At 44.5% G+C, this 15,187-nt stretch overlaps 1 protein-coding gene across 2 annotated transcripts in view; it reads right to left on the bottom strand.

Annotated features, from left to right (window-relative positions):
• The window catches only part of TMTC1 (transmembrane O-mannosyltransferase targeting cadherins 1), a 134,353-nt gene that overhangs the window by 32,998 nt on the left and 86,168 nt on the right, over positions 1-15,187 (bottom strand). Inside the window, exons 10-11 of one of the 2 annotated variants that reach the window (XM_038154204.1) lie at positions 11,299-11,463; positions 3,037-3,150 (exon numbers count right to left, since the gene is read on the bottom strand). In XM_038154204.1, the coding sequence (XP_038010132.1) occupies positions 3,037-3,150; positions 11,299-11,463 (279 nt within the window). The remainder of the gene's footprint in view (positions 1-3,036; positions 3,151-11,298; positions 11,464-15,187) is intronic. The other variant, XM_038154205.1, reaches the window with a different exon arrangement.

Raw genomic sequence — 15,187 nt, 5'->3', positions numbered from 1 at the left:
GCAGAGCTGCACTGTCATTTGGCACAAAGCTGGAATAGTGGATGAGCCATCACCCACTGAGGCAGTGCAGCTCTCCCTTTCCTATCTCCCAGGAGCTCCCAGGCAGCAAGCCGTGTCCTTATCGACTCCATTTCCTTATTAATTCCCTATTGATCTGCTCACTGAGCACTAGGCAGAAATAATATTTTTATCTTCTGTACTCTTGGCTGTGCTGCCATTGGATTGTGAAGCCTCCTGAGTAGCTTGGGTTTTCTGTAACCTGGGGAGGATGCATCCACCCACACTCGCTGGGAGAGCAGGCACTCAGTGAGGGGTACCTGTGGGAAATCATGAAAGCTTGTTGTGAGAATACCTCAGCTGCTGGTCTGCCTACTCCCTGACATGGAAATTTACAGAGTGGTAATTTATCTTTCCAGGTCAAGCCAGTGTCCAAAAATACCCTGAACCATCAAATTCTGCTCAGGATATTACAGCTACTACTTCCTTCTCTCTAATTATGGAGATTGGTCTACAATCATAGCAGTCTGCGAGGTTCTAGTGCTTGTGAGGATGGGTAAACAGCTCAGACATGGCAGCTGTTTCCTGTGATACCTGGGTATGCTCTGCCACTGTATCCACCGAGGCTGCCTGTCCCACACCCAGCAGCTTCTCCACTGCTTCAACACAGCCATCAAATGCAGGCTCCCAGCTAACAGAGGCTGCAGGGCCCGCACACAAACCCAGGCACTGCAGGAAGGATCTGACTGTCTGAGGGGAAAACACACACATTACAGAATGTAATTCTCAACAGAAGAACATAGTGCACTTTTTACTTAGACTGTTCTATTGCTTATTACACAGACCCCAGATAATTTCCCTAAGCCAGAGGCGGGAAGAAGGAGTAAATATTAGGAAAATGTAAGTGCAGAGATATAATGTGACAAGAACAAGTAGTGCAGCTTCCCAGCGATGGAGACTTCCAACTCCTGGCCTGCACTTTTGGGTCAAAAAGAGAATGTGCAAGGTGAGTTTCACTTTTCCAAACTGCCAGCTAATGCTGAAATTACTGAAGCAAGTCCAGTGCTAGCACCAGTGCCATGAGACACCAAGCGCCTCAAGGAGAGCATGGCTGGCTCTGTGGGGCTCCAAGCCCCAACAAGGCTTCAGATGCTCTATGAACACCACCCTCAGCATAAACAGTGCTCCGTAATAAGAGTGGAGAAAATGTTTGCAATCAGTTCTCAAAACAGACTCTTTCATAATTGAAATACTGCAGAGCAGAAAACAGCATTATAATTACAATAAATGCGTGCTGCTGAGTTAGAGAAGATCTTTTGTCTGCAAATCCCATTTACACAAGCAGAGGCAATGGTGGTAGGAGCAGTTACATTACTCTGTGCACACCACCGCAGGGCTTGGAAAATTTTTGTCAGTCCCTCTTCTTTTAAACTTACTATGGGCTTTACTGGTAACTTGGATAAAGCTCAGAGACTAGATACAGGAGCAACTGGAGGACTGCAAAACCTTGTGATGCTGAAAAAACCAGCACCTATCAAGCAGCAGGTTAAGGGAGGAGTTGATCGCTCTACAGGAAACAGAATTTTGGTAATGGGATCTTCAGTATGGCATTGAAAGGTATAAATAAATTCAATGACTGGAAGCTGGTGTCAAACAAATCAGTCTAAAAATAAGGGAGGACACTTTCAACAGCCAATGTAATTAACCTTCAGTACCGTCTACTGGTGGTTGTGCAGGATTTTCCATTGCTGGAAACTTTAAAAAAATAGAAGGCTTTTCTAAATGACTCCCTAAATGCCCAGCATGGCAAAACAGAACAGGATGTTGCTCAAAAAAGCTAAAAATCACCTTCACCCAGGTTAAGTCCCTCCTCAGTGACAATGAACTCCTGTCCTCACAGGTCAGCCTGGGTGGGCTAGGAGCCCTTGGAGAGCTTTTATCATAACCCTGTCAGCCGGCCAAAAGACAAAACATACATGTAATTTCTGGAGTTCTCTGTCACATCACATGTCAGGAAAGAACATTTCTTCCACCTCCTGGCATGCCCTATGGAGCTGAGCTCTGCCCTTGCTGTCCATCAGAGCCACTCTTCACCTTGCCTGTCCTTCCCAAACATGCTTCTATTCCTGAAAACACTATCTGTGCACTCCATGCTTGCCTTCCCTTGCCACCACGCCATCCCCCCAGCCCTTTTCCTTGCATTCATTCCCCAGAGGGTCTTGTCCTTTCTCCAAGGTCCCAAGAACCAGAGGGGAGAGGTTTGGGGATCCAGGGTGAGCTGCTTGATGCACTGAGCGCTGCTCGGGGAGCAGCTGAGCTGCATGAACAGCAGTGGGAGGAGCAGCAAGTGGAGGGAAGCTGCTCGCAGGGAGTGACCCCCTCTGTGTGTGAAGGGAGGGTCCTCCACAGGTACCACAGGATGTGTGCATATTACAGCCCAGCCCTGGGCCCTGATTTACCATTCATCTGCAAGCAAGGCAATTTATCCTGCTGCCTTAGCGTCCTCCTGCACAGAACCTCAGCAATGATATTTGCCCTGTTACTGCACAGGAGCAAGTTCAGGATCAATTAGTTTAGCATTCATGCAAAGCTCTGTGGACAGGAGCCTCAACACAAGTAGTAAGTACCATTATTGTTACTGCACTTCAGATGGCTACTGCACTGACATTTTCCAGGCATGCACCATTAACAATTTACAAAGATAAATGGGCCAGGAACCTGAAAATGCATTTAGGACAACTACCTCCTGCTTACCAGCATACATTCGGCTGCGTAAATGACACCTCATCGCTCAACATGTAGCTATGGTAACATTTCTATCTCATGTACTGAAGTGCACACACACACACGTGGAGCTGGAGGGAAGCCAGGCTACCTCATTTCATGACACACAAACACCGAGCCAGGGAACTTTCCCAGGCTCCCAAAGCCAAGCTGTTCCCCAGGAGCCAGGGATGAGGAGCAGCCAACTCGCCCCACGCCTGTCAAGAAGGAGATGGGTTAACAGCAGGAGCCCCACCAGGCCTCTGAGGGACTTACTTGAGAGCAGTTTTGTAGTGGTAGATTGCTTCAACGTTACGGCCCTGGTCTTTCAGAAAATTGGCATAGTTGTAGTGCACCTTGGCGTTGTGGGGCAGGGTCTTCACTCCTGAGCTGTGAAGAGGAACAGAAGCAGGACACCGTGAGCAGCCAGGTTACTCCACCTTCCCCTGGGTCCACCTTCATCTCGCAGTCCCTCCCTTCTCCTGAAAAGCTTGCTCGTAATCCGAGCACCTCGTCACCTCCTGTGCATTTGTGCCAACACAGCTCATGTTTTAACTCCCAGCTTGGCCCACGCGCCAAGAGCCCCGGGCAGACATAAATGCATGGCAGCAATTCAACTCATCCTGGTGGCTGTCACTGCAGGCACTTCCAGCAGCAACACTGCAACACTCCCTGTGGCCAGATGCTGCTGTATTCTAAAATCTGAATTACTAAACTGAAAGATCAAAACCTAAATGGTTAATATTTAGAGGGAAAGTACGTAGTACTTTCTAAAAACAGGGTCCCTGCTTAAACCTGAGTGTCATGAAGCATCTCATGAAAATCTTGATTTAAACCTGGCACTGCAGATACCAGAAAGAGGGTATCTTTTCCATGTGCATCAGCCACTAGATGTTATGCATGGCATACTCCAAGTACCAGCACATGTGCCCTGCTTAAGGCTGAGCAGAGTGTGCCCAGGAGGTGAGGGCTAATGGGGACTCTAACCCTTAGGTGGCAAAATAACACTGGCATTATAATACATGACTGAGGATATCTGGCTGCACAGCCACCCCATCCCTCCCCTTTGTCTCCCCTGCCACATGTAGCCTGAACTCAACATTTGGAATTAATAATGAGGGCACAAAGACAAAAGCAAGCATATGCTTATTTGCTTAATTGAGAGCACAGAAAGCAAGGTACACCTTGCACAGCCAGAGGAAATGCTGTTTCAAGGTTAAACAGAGAAAGAAATCACAGGAGCACGTACACTGTGGAAACATTTCCCCTGCAAGAATCCAGAGAAGTCAGTGCTCCGTTTAATGGGGGAATCCTTTCCAGCACATAAATACGGGCTCTCTGAGACAATGGGAAATAAGGATGGATGAATCTGTTCATGTAAAGGCAGACAAAGTGCTGTTCCTTGCTCACAAGCAGATTCCTCCCAGCTGCTCTCTTTTCTACTCCCAGCATCTCCAACCCTGCTACCTCAGGTAGGAAAAGCAAGGACTAGAAAATTCCCAAGTCTTGTTGCTTTGCCTTGTCTGCCTCTCCCATTTAACTTTGGTTAGCATGGAAGTTAATTGTACTGACACAGAGTCACAGGCAGCCCCTGCTGGTGGGTGCACACCCTCTTGCATGGGAAAAACGCACCCAGAGCTGCAGAAACCCTTTGAGGGGGACTTTCACTGCAGAACAGCACTGAGGAATTGCAGTGGCAAATATGGTATTCTTTTGGTTATCTGCAGCCAGTGGCATCCAGCATCACTAACACCTACTTGTGAGAGCTTCCAGAGCTTCACCCACAACTGCCTTGCAGAGTTCAGCTCAACACAGCCATGGTTTGTCTCCTAAAATTAAAGTACACCTTGCATTTGGTTTCCTAATCATCAGGTATTTCCAAATTACTTACTGGGAGCACTACAGGAATAAGACATTTTGTGACTAATCGCTGAATTAAATCAGTTAATTGATGCTATTCTTAAGAGAATGATTTTCTATATTAGTTTTCACAAAGATATACTGCACCAGCAGCAAGTAACGTGTGACTGCTATGGCTGTGTTAATTTCCATTGGCCTTGGGAGCTATTAACTACACACTTACAACCTCTGGGCATTACTGGAATATTAATTCTTATACAGAGAGGGTTTCATTACATCAGCATCAGTGTTACAGGCAGAGACATGGCACTCAAAACTGCTGCTCTCTCAGAGCTACGTGCAAGGAGCTGCTCTGCTACAGCCTCTGCTGAAACAGAGCAGACTGAGCTAACAGTGAGGAGTACATTACACATGCACCAGCACTTCAGTTCTAATGAGATACAGTTTTAACAGCAAGATACAGACGTTTAAGTATTTTAATTCTGGATTGTTTTCCTTTAAGTAGAATTTATCACTAATTCCACTGGTCTTATTTATTAGAACATCACTAATAATCATTAATAAAGCTTCTTGCAGATGTGTGCTTCTGCTGGTGGCAGGGGTGACGCAGGAAAGGCAGAAATGGGTTTGGGTTCTTAAGATGCTCTCTTCTGCATCACACTGACCTATTTATTCTCCTCACACGGGCAGGGAGGGGGAATGTTTCATTTTGCAAATGCACGTAGCAATGACTGAAGCTGCTTGGAGCCTCTGCGCTGGGGGAGGCAGCAAACACAGCACTGGATGCAGAGGGGAATTTTCAGGAGAGTTTAGGAGTTAGCACTCCTGCCAACAGATTCCTGACCAGTCGAGAAGGCTGTTTGCTCATTGACAAAGGAAACAATGATGTCCACAGTGAAAGCCAAGAAGGAAAGGGTGGAGTGTAAATAACAAAGTAGAACACAATGTTTTTCCATTTCTGCTTCCCACAAGCTCCCAGTCTCTCACAATTTCAATATAATTTTCCAATGTGCTTTTCCAAACTCTCCTGTTTCCCTGTTCCCCAGCCTGTCACACACATGCCCTTCTGAAAACCTACAGCACCGATCTGGGTCCAGCCAGAAACGAGCCCACTGACACTGGACGTCACTTCTCCAGAGGATTTCCTTCCTTTCTGATTTCTACGACAGCAGTAAGCAACATAAATGGAAAATAAACAATAGGCAAACCTTTTTACGTAACACTTCCTCCCCGGGGAAAAACAGAAAGCCTATTAGCCATAAATCAGAGAAATTGCATGCCACTGGTATTTTCCAACCTCAAATACCAGCATCATCCAAATTCCACTTCAGCTGGGAAAAAAGCCCTGTGATCCCCTCTCTTGTTTTCCAAAGTGCATGTTCTGCTCTATAAGGTGACTCGGTGCAGGGCTGAGGCTTCATTGATTTTCTGTGATATCCATAAGAAAAGTGCTCAGTTTAGAAGAACATGAGACCATTCCTGCCTCAGCAGGAACCCTGGAAAACTGATGGTGTCTCCTCTGCTTCGGGAATCATTATCATCAACAAAGATTCTCTACAACAAATTATTCTCTGGATGACACGAACAACCACCTTCCTTGGCCTCCTACCCTTGTACTGATTTCACAGATATCTGTGTTAGGCCATTTAAACTGTCCTATAGAAGATGCCCAAAATGCAATGGGACTTGCTCTTTTCAGCTCAGCCAGCTTTCAGAATTAAAAAAATAATACAGCAGTAAATGCCACTTTGGGGCTGGAGCAGTTTTTGCAAATTCCTGAAGTCAGCAGACCTGGCTTGGGAAGGAGAGCTGCTGACTAGGAAAGCATCATTTTTGTACAGTTCCTTTGCTGGTTACAACTGGGTTTCCAGGCACCGTCACAAACATGGGCAGCGCCTGCGGACGCTTTCCAGGAGCAACAGGAAACATGGCAGCTTGACAAGCCTGGAAAGGTCAGTACAGAGGATGCAGAGATCAGCCCACAGCTCTCGCCTCCCTCTCCCTGGCTTTGGACATTAACGCTGACCACAGTTTGGGTCTGACCTTCTGGCCAGTGCATTCACTCTAGAGGGCAGTTCCTTAAATAATTAACAAGTGAGTCCTCCCTGATCACCTGCCAACACAGTAAGACAAACTGCCTGGGGCTTCTAGAGATGTCTTGGAATAATATGCCTCAAATATCTCTCTATATATTTGGCCACTTCTGATACTTGTGGTTTATTTGCTTCTCATTTAGTCCTTGCACACATGCTTGTGCATATATGTGGAGATGCATCATTTCCTCAGACAGCAGCATCCTCCCCCACACTGCTGCTTTCAGCCAGCACCCAGCAAGATTTCTGCACCCAGAAAATTTGGTCCCTGGGCTGAAGACTGAGTGGCCACAGTGTCACACAATGCCAAAATGGTGTAAGTTTTAAGAAAGGGACAGAATGGGGTACAAGCACAAAGCTAGGAGCACACTGAGTATACAAACATCTCTGGACCAGCATAGAAAAAGCGTATTCAACAGAACAGGCCTATTAAAGCCAAGGGAATCAAAACAGATCAATCCCGCAGAAACAAGCAAACAGAGGCACAAAAAGTAGAGGTGAAAGAAAAAAAAAAAAAAACCTGAGAGAAGGGAAGAAGTAGTAATTAATTAAAGCAGCAACTGGAGAAAGAAGAATGAGGAACTAGGATTGTAAGTAAAGATTCTCCCAGCACACACTTCTTTAAAAAAATTCAACACACACAGAGAATACCAAGTAGGTTGATTATGTCTCCTTTCCCACATCGATAGATTTGCTCTGTATCCTCCTCCTGTTCTGTCCATTAAAATTTATTGTTGTTTCACATACCTCCATCCACTTCTCCCTCCTCTCCTCATCAGCCTCCTCCTTCTTCCCCACAGGGGTATCTCTCACTCCTGGAATGACATTATGTTCTTGCTATACTATTCTTCTTTTGCATTTCCTTCTCATCAACAAGGAGGGTCCTACCACACTACAGACTTGTGAGAGATGTGGAACACCTATCAAAGAAGATCTTAAAAGGACAACTAAAAGGCCAATAAGGGTAAACAGCACAGTGAAGACAGCTATGAGAAATGAAAACCATTCTTTAAAAAGGAACAGCTACAGAAGGAAAAAGGAAAAGAGCATAAACATCAGCCAGTTAAACATAAACCATAATTAGGCAGACCAAAAGAGATTCAAAGAAAAACTTGCTAAAGCTATCAAAGCTAATAATGGAATACATCAGATAGAGGAAACCTGCCAAAGATCCCCTAAGGCAAGTAGATGATGGAGGTCTGAAAGTAGTGCTTAAAGAAAAAGACCACAGCAGAAAAGCTAAATGGATTCTCTGCAGCAGTGCTGCTACAGGGAAACTGAAGGAGCTGCCACACAGGAGCCTTTCCTCACAGGGCAAGACCCAAGCACTGTCTCTGACTAAAGTGGCAGTAAAAGAGGCTTTAAAACAAATCAACACCCAGAACAGTTATGAATCCGTTGGGCCTGGTAGAATGCATCCAAAGGAAATCAAACAGGCAGCTATTAGCTGCGGTAGGTAGCCTATAATTTAAATGAGACTGGCACTAGGGGAATGGAAGTTGATGAACATGACTTCATTTGGCTCCAGGGAAAGGATCTTGAGGGGGAAACAGACCAGAAAGTGTGACTTTCACTTCAGGTAATTTGGGGAAAATCATAATAAATTGTAATTCTAGCACATTTCTGGATAACTACAGTCCAACAAATAATTAGCCTTGCATACTGCAGAAAGCAGTTATTTGGGAAGCTCTATTGGTGTTTTATAGACTCAACAGGTACGTACATGTTATTGAAACTATGGAAAGCCTTTATAAATATCCAAATATCAATCAAAATCACATACACCAATGTTGAGCACCTAAATGCCCAAAAGGCTTTTCTTTTATACAAAATCCCTCACTAAAGACTTCCAATTTCTTCAATGCATCATGGAGTAAGAGGGGAAGATCCCCTCATGAATCAATACTTAGCTGAATGACAGCAAGCAAAGAGCATGACTATGGGATTACTATGTGAACAGTTTTTACAGCTAGAGGAGAGTACAAGCAGGGTTCCCAGAGACATGCAATGGCACCCGAGCTACTTCAGGTGTTCACAAAGGTTCTTGAAAGGGGAGCAAACAGGAGGGGACATGTTTGCTGATGACACCAATGTGAATCACACTGCAAGAATTAACTACACCTTGTTGCAGAAGGAACTCACAGTATTTCAATGCTGGGGGAAAAGATGGCACAAGAAACACAGCGTTGGTACAGACACAAGCATCAGAGAGTGTGAACACACACTCTCTAAATCTGCACACAGATTGATGTCTAAAAACCTGGTGTTTCCAGTCACAGCAGGTGTCATGGAATTTGCATTGAGAGTGCTGTGAAATTATCAATCATTGCTTAGGAGAGGTCATAAAAGGGAAGCAGAAAATTATGAACTAGTAGAAGAAGAGAACAAAAACCAGAAAGCAGTCCTATGTTATTGTGCTGCAAAGGTGGTTCTGGCCCCTTTCTCAAAAGGATGGATTAGAGAACGAAAGTATCCAGAGAAGACTGACAAGGGGAATCAGAAATGCAGCACAGCTTCCATGTGAGGGGAGTACAAGACCAGCTGACTTCAGTGTGAAAAGGAGGTGAGGGCATGGGGCTTCAAGGCATGAAAGTGCCTTTATCTAAGGGACAAGCTGATGGCTACTCACAACTCATTCAGCACACCAGAACTAGGGGACACCAAACCAGATAATCAGGCAGAAGGCTCAGAGCACAGAGAGGGAAATCTTAGTGTGCACACACTGTAATTTAATGACAGAGCCCAGCACACAGGATGCTGTAGAAGCCAAAACTATAAATAGATTTGAAAAAGCAGTCAGAGACATTATGGAAGAAAAGTCCATCAGTGGCTGTTAAAAGCAAAAATAGCAAGTAACTCCTGACTCAGGAAGTCTTTAAACTGCAGATTACTGCAAGCTGGGAAAGAACTGGAGTGAAGCATTATTGTTGCTGGCCCTGTTCTTACAGAGCTTTTTTTCAGCAGCTGCTGCTGATTGCTCTCAGGGGCAGGCCACAATATGAGGTGACCCAGCAGGAATTTAAGAGTTCTGCCACCCCCTCAAAAGCCTGGGGCAGACCTCTCTCCTGGTATTGTCCCCAAAAGTCCTGAGCTGAAGAGGGAAACAGCTCAAGGCACTGAGCCCTGAGTACTGCTCTGGGCCAACCCCAAGTCCCTCCCTGGAGGTAAAGGTGTGTTAGCTCCAGCCCAGAGCTGCACTGCAGCAGTGGCACGACCGCGGAACTGGAACTGGCAGTAAATAGTCACCCTGCTTTGAATGGAGGCTGGAAGGGCAAAATTCCATTTGTATCCAATTAAGCAGACATAGCCTTATCCCTCTCTTCTGCTACAGACGCCATAGCACTCCATATTGTCCCTAGAATGCTCCTTAGTAGAAGGAAATGTCCTCCTGTCACCTGCTACAGTTTAATGTCATCATTCTTAAGCCTGGGTGACCACAGCTGTGCACAACACAACACCATATGATGCCTGCAAGTCTGCAAATGGAATTGTCATATTCCCACCTCCCCTTCAGTAAGAGTGGTCCAACTCGGAAACCCTCCTACTTTCCTCCAAGTGGCCAGGTTTGGACTGGAGGTGTGTCCCACGGGGATTGCTGTGTGAGTCCAGGCCAGTCACCATTGCCTGAATAGCAAACAGTGTTTGAGGGAGCCAGCAGGGAACAGAGATTGGCTCCGTGGGTCAGAGCGTGCTGTTAACAGTGCCGAGGTTGAGGGTTTGGTCCCATCCTTCTATGGGCCATTCACTTAAGAGCTGCACTCAATGGTCCTTGTGGGTCCCTTCCAACTCAGAATACTCCGTGAATCACACAGAGAAACCCCAGTTCCAGATTTTTTAAAAAACAGCCCCACTAGGAGAGCTCCAACCCCTTCAGAAGTGTTTGCTGAAGACCAAAGGGTACGCATAAAAAACAGTATCATACTTTTAGTGCTGCACAAATTAAACTTTGCTCTGGCCAATAAGTTAGGAAATAAAGCTCAACCTGTGTGCAGATCACCTGCGTTTCTGCAATTACTTCACAATTAGACAACTGCTGAAAGCAGCTGGAGGCAAATGCAATACATTTTCTAGCAAAACACAAAATGAAACAGTCTGTTTCAATGCAAGAAAATACATAAATGAGGTTGTTAACAGAGCTGTTTGGCAAAGAGTAATCAAATAAAATGAAATATGGTACATTAAGTTTGGCACTTTGTGGCATTTTATTTTTGTCATTAGAACATTGCTAAAGAAATTTCAATATATTCAGTAGCGTTACTATGGCATTTTGGAGTGCTGCAAAAAACTTTGCTATGTCTTTAGAAACGAAAGCATAACACTATCATTAAATCTACAGAATCAGTTATTTAAAACCAGCATGTCTTAAAAATGTGATTGTCAGAACCAAGTTTGTCCATCAGCATGTAAACTGCTGACACCAGTTTTTGCAGTTTTCACACAACAGAAAGTGCTATTTTACAATAATAAAAATGTTAATTAGATCAACGCATCAATAGCCCAACTTTTTCTAAAGAAAACTATTCCATGTAACAAACCTGCTTTAAACAATATCAAAATGCAAGTATTCTCCTGTGGTCACTCCTACCTGAAAAGGGATTCTCGTGACAGCCAGATTTCATTCTGTTTCACGGTCTTCCAAGAGAAGAGCAGCAGCAGCAAAGCAAAGAGGGTCGGAACAGTAATTCTCCATTTATTTAGCCACGTAGACAGCTTTTTTAGACCGTGGACAAAAAGGATGCAGTACCCCATACTGTGGGGAAAAAAAAAAAAGGAAAGGCAAAATGTACCTAAAATTATATTTCAAGTGTCTGGTTTATATGCAAGACCATCCACTATTGCATTTATTATACAATTACAGGGGATTTTTGGACTCATGATATTTTCTGGGCTAACAAACTTCAATTCAACAGCAGTTTTCCTCAAGTCACTACACAATTTCCAAATTAATCTAAATGATAGACCCGGATGCCAAAAGTACAGTCACATACATAATATAACCCAGCATAATGGTAGCTTACACCAGCCACAGAAGGCAGCTGCTTTTCTGAACAGCAAGCTAGGAAAGCACCATGTAATAACAGTAATACTGAACACTACTAGAGCAGTGTGGAAATGACAGACATTTTAACAGGGGGAAGTCTGCAAACAATCCCAGTGGTGGCTGCTATTAATTCCAGCTTACAAATTGTGAAGCTGAGGCAGGAGAGCGAGTGCTGTAGTCAATGCTGCCGCAGGAGCAGGTGACAGAGACCACCAAAAGGCAGAAATGCCTGTCTGGGTCTTGCACTTTTACATCAAGGCCAACCTGTCCCTTCTAGTGCCCAGCCCAGAAGAGCTAAGATGTGCTGGCAGATCTTCCTTGCTGGCCTCCCATGAACTGACACAGTCATCTCCAGCCCTCAGCACTTCCATGGCTCCCCATGAGTAACTACTGTGGCATTTTCACAAGCCAAATTTGGACTGAAGTCTTACTCCTGAATAAATTTACATCAATTCAGTAATTATCAACTTTAATTCAAGGGTTATGTTAATTCCTCCAGTGACGTCTCTCTGAGTTGAAAATTCAATGCTTTTGGTTGCTGTACTTCGTAATCGCCAATTCTACTTGTAATTTTTTACAAGGAATTTAAATTTCTATTGCCCAACAAATTTTATTAGCTTATCTAGAACACTTCAGGTTACTTAGCACTTGATTTAGTGTTAGACTTAAAGCCTATCTTAGTCCAGGCAGCTCTCCCTGATGAAATAAGCGAGCAGAAGGCTCTCGAATAACACTTGCGGACCATCAATAAACAGGGACAGAAGCACAGCCCTTCCCAAACAGTGGCACACCTTGAACCCCAGCTGAATCCACCTTTAAAAGCAGGCAGGCTGGAGGTAGAGAGATCATTGCACCTGCTCACACTCTGGCCAGACCTTTACAGGCTTTCCTGGTCTGTACAGAGATGTCCGAGCAACTTCCCAGTGAGAATGCTATGAGGCAAGGAAAACCAGGAACAAAATTCCCAAGAGGTGACCTTGCAGGCAAGCATGCAATATGGTGAAAGTCAATGTGGAAATCAGAAAAAGGAAAATGTTCCATATTTGAGGAGCTCTGTGTGTGCTTCTTGGCATGGTTTCTCTGCCCTCCTGGAGAGCTGGAAACATTGCTATTGCTTAAGCTTCCCAAGGATGGAGAAGGACAAGAATTCTTCCTGTCACTGAGGAAAAAATCTGCCTTTGTTGCATGTACTGATTAGCACCACTGCATTGTCTCTGGCACAGTACAGGTGCCTTACAGAACACTGAGACAACTATACACATATGGGGCAAATCCAGAGACAACACCAGATCTGCTGATCATTCAGAACTCCTTCACTGCTGTTTTTGAGTTCTCCCATTCTTCAGAAGTGGTTACCTATATATTTATGTCAATTATGCTTGCACTTTGCTGTAACACATTTCTTGTTGTACTTGTGCTGTTTTTTCATTAACTCTTTTGCACATATTTATTGCACCTACATTAACTGCAACCAACATTCAGAACTATAGAGATGTTGATGCCAAACAATCCAGCCTTTACAGTCATTGAACCCTACTTTAAAACCTCTGAAAAGCTAATCTCAGTAATAATCCCTCCCTTTCCAACAAGAAATGCCTCAAAAGTCTGCAGATGGTTTTCCCTCTGTTATTTTGGCTTTCCTCAATTTTATCCTTCCCTTGGAATTAATTATCTGAAATAAATATTATTTAATTGCTTTAGCACAAGGCCATTTTCAAAGTAATTTCCCTATACCGTCACATATTCAAGAACAGACCCTTCCTACAGAAACAAAAATGCAAAAGTCAATGTCTTGGTATTTATGTCAAATCCTGTCCCAGCTCTTGGGAATTTCTGCCTTAGCAGCAGTACTCAGTCTGAGGCACAGTCAGCATCACATTACACCTCCTCCAGATCCCACGATCTGCTCTAAACAAAACAGAGTGTCCGCATCAATGCATTAAAGCATCTGTCCAAAAAACATAATTACATTACCATTGTTTCCTGGTTCCAAAACCACATAATCTGTCACACCTTACTTCACTTGTTTCACACTAGACCCAACAGTCCCAGTACAGAAATTAACTTTATCACAGCGACCACGACATTTTGAACCAGTGAAGCACCAAACTCACAAAAATGGAGCTGCTGTAGCAGCAACCTGCCCTGATGGTCACTGGACCAGGAGAGCCTCCCCACCCCACCACAGGCTCATCCCCAGATGCAAGTTCATCCCTCTTCCCTTGATCCCCATCTCACCAGGATTCAGAGGAGCCCTTTGAAGCTGCTCTGACTTTTATCAAGCCAGCAGCAACCCAAGCAGTTGTACCCTGGTGGAAAGAGCCTCTGCAGGTGAGGCTGCACTCAAATGATGAAGGTAACTTGACAGGTAATGCCTCCTGTGTGGGTAATTCTGCTGTGACCCTGCCACTGCCTACAAACACAGAGAACATTTCAAACAGATTTGCTTTTCTTCTCAGAGTGATGGGGGACTAGACTCCATATCAAATCTTACCACTGGCCCACCAGGAAATCAGGTTTTACTCACACACACACGGAAAAAAAAAAAAAAAGAAAAACATCTCAAAAGGACCTTTCATCAAAGACTTGTTTGCTGCTTGAAAAACTTACCCTTAAGTATTACATTCCAGACGTCTCTGTAGCTAACTGTACATGTATTGAGGCTGCAGGGCTGTGGGTTCGGGGGTTGTTTGGTTTCTTAGTTAACTCTAGCATTTCCTAGGGATGGAACCATTTCTCCTGAAGAACTTTTCTCTCAGCATTGCCACACAAGCACTTTTCTGAAATACTTTGTAGCAAAACCAAAACAATAGGAAACAAGCAAAATCCCCAAACCACTTTCCTAAATCCATTTTCCACTGGATTATTGTAAAACTGCTAGGCTTTATTTCTTTCTTTTTTTTTTCTGCTTTTGTAGGATAAGCAACAGCCTGCTACAGCAGTAAGAAGTCCATGCCACCTTGGTCCCTGGGGTCCTGAGAAACAGTCCACCAAGTTCAAGTTCACATGGTAGTAGAGTTCATGTGGGTTCACAGTGAGCACGCATTACAGGAGAACCTGTAACTTCAGGAATTCCATGATGCAGCAGAAAAGCTGGGCAAATGGACAAACAAGAAGGTAATGGTTTCGTGATTCCTCACAGTTTCAGACTCCCTCAGTATTAAAATGGCACTTTAGGCATGCCCTAAATCACAGCAAGGGTCAGGCAGCCCAGCAGGGAATCCCTCTGTGCTACTGCCATGCCATTCTGGCAGACTGCACACAGGGAGCTGGGTAATGACACATTTTTGTCTATAATTTCTGTGGTTTGTTAATATTGTTCCACCTGTGAGGAAGCAAAGTGATAGGAGGCACAAGCAGATGGGAATTCAGTGGCATATAGACCTTATTTCTCATGGTGCTCTATATGTATTGCCCTATAAAAGCTAGAGCC

Source organism: Motacilla alba, chromosome 1A, assembly GCF_015832195.1.
Source record: "Motacilla alba alba isolate MOTALB_02 chromosome 1A, Motacilla_alba_V1.0_pri, whole genome shotgun sequence".
NCBI lineage: Eukaryota > Metazoa > Chordata > Aves > Passeriformes > Motacillidae > Motacilla > Motacilla alba.
The sequence above is the reverse complement of the archived record's forward strand: the minus strand, read 5'-3'. Positions and strand labels throughout refer to the sequence as shown.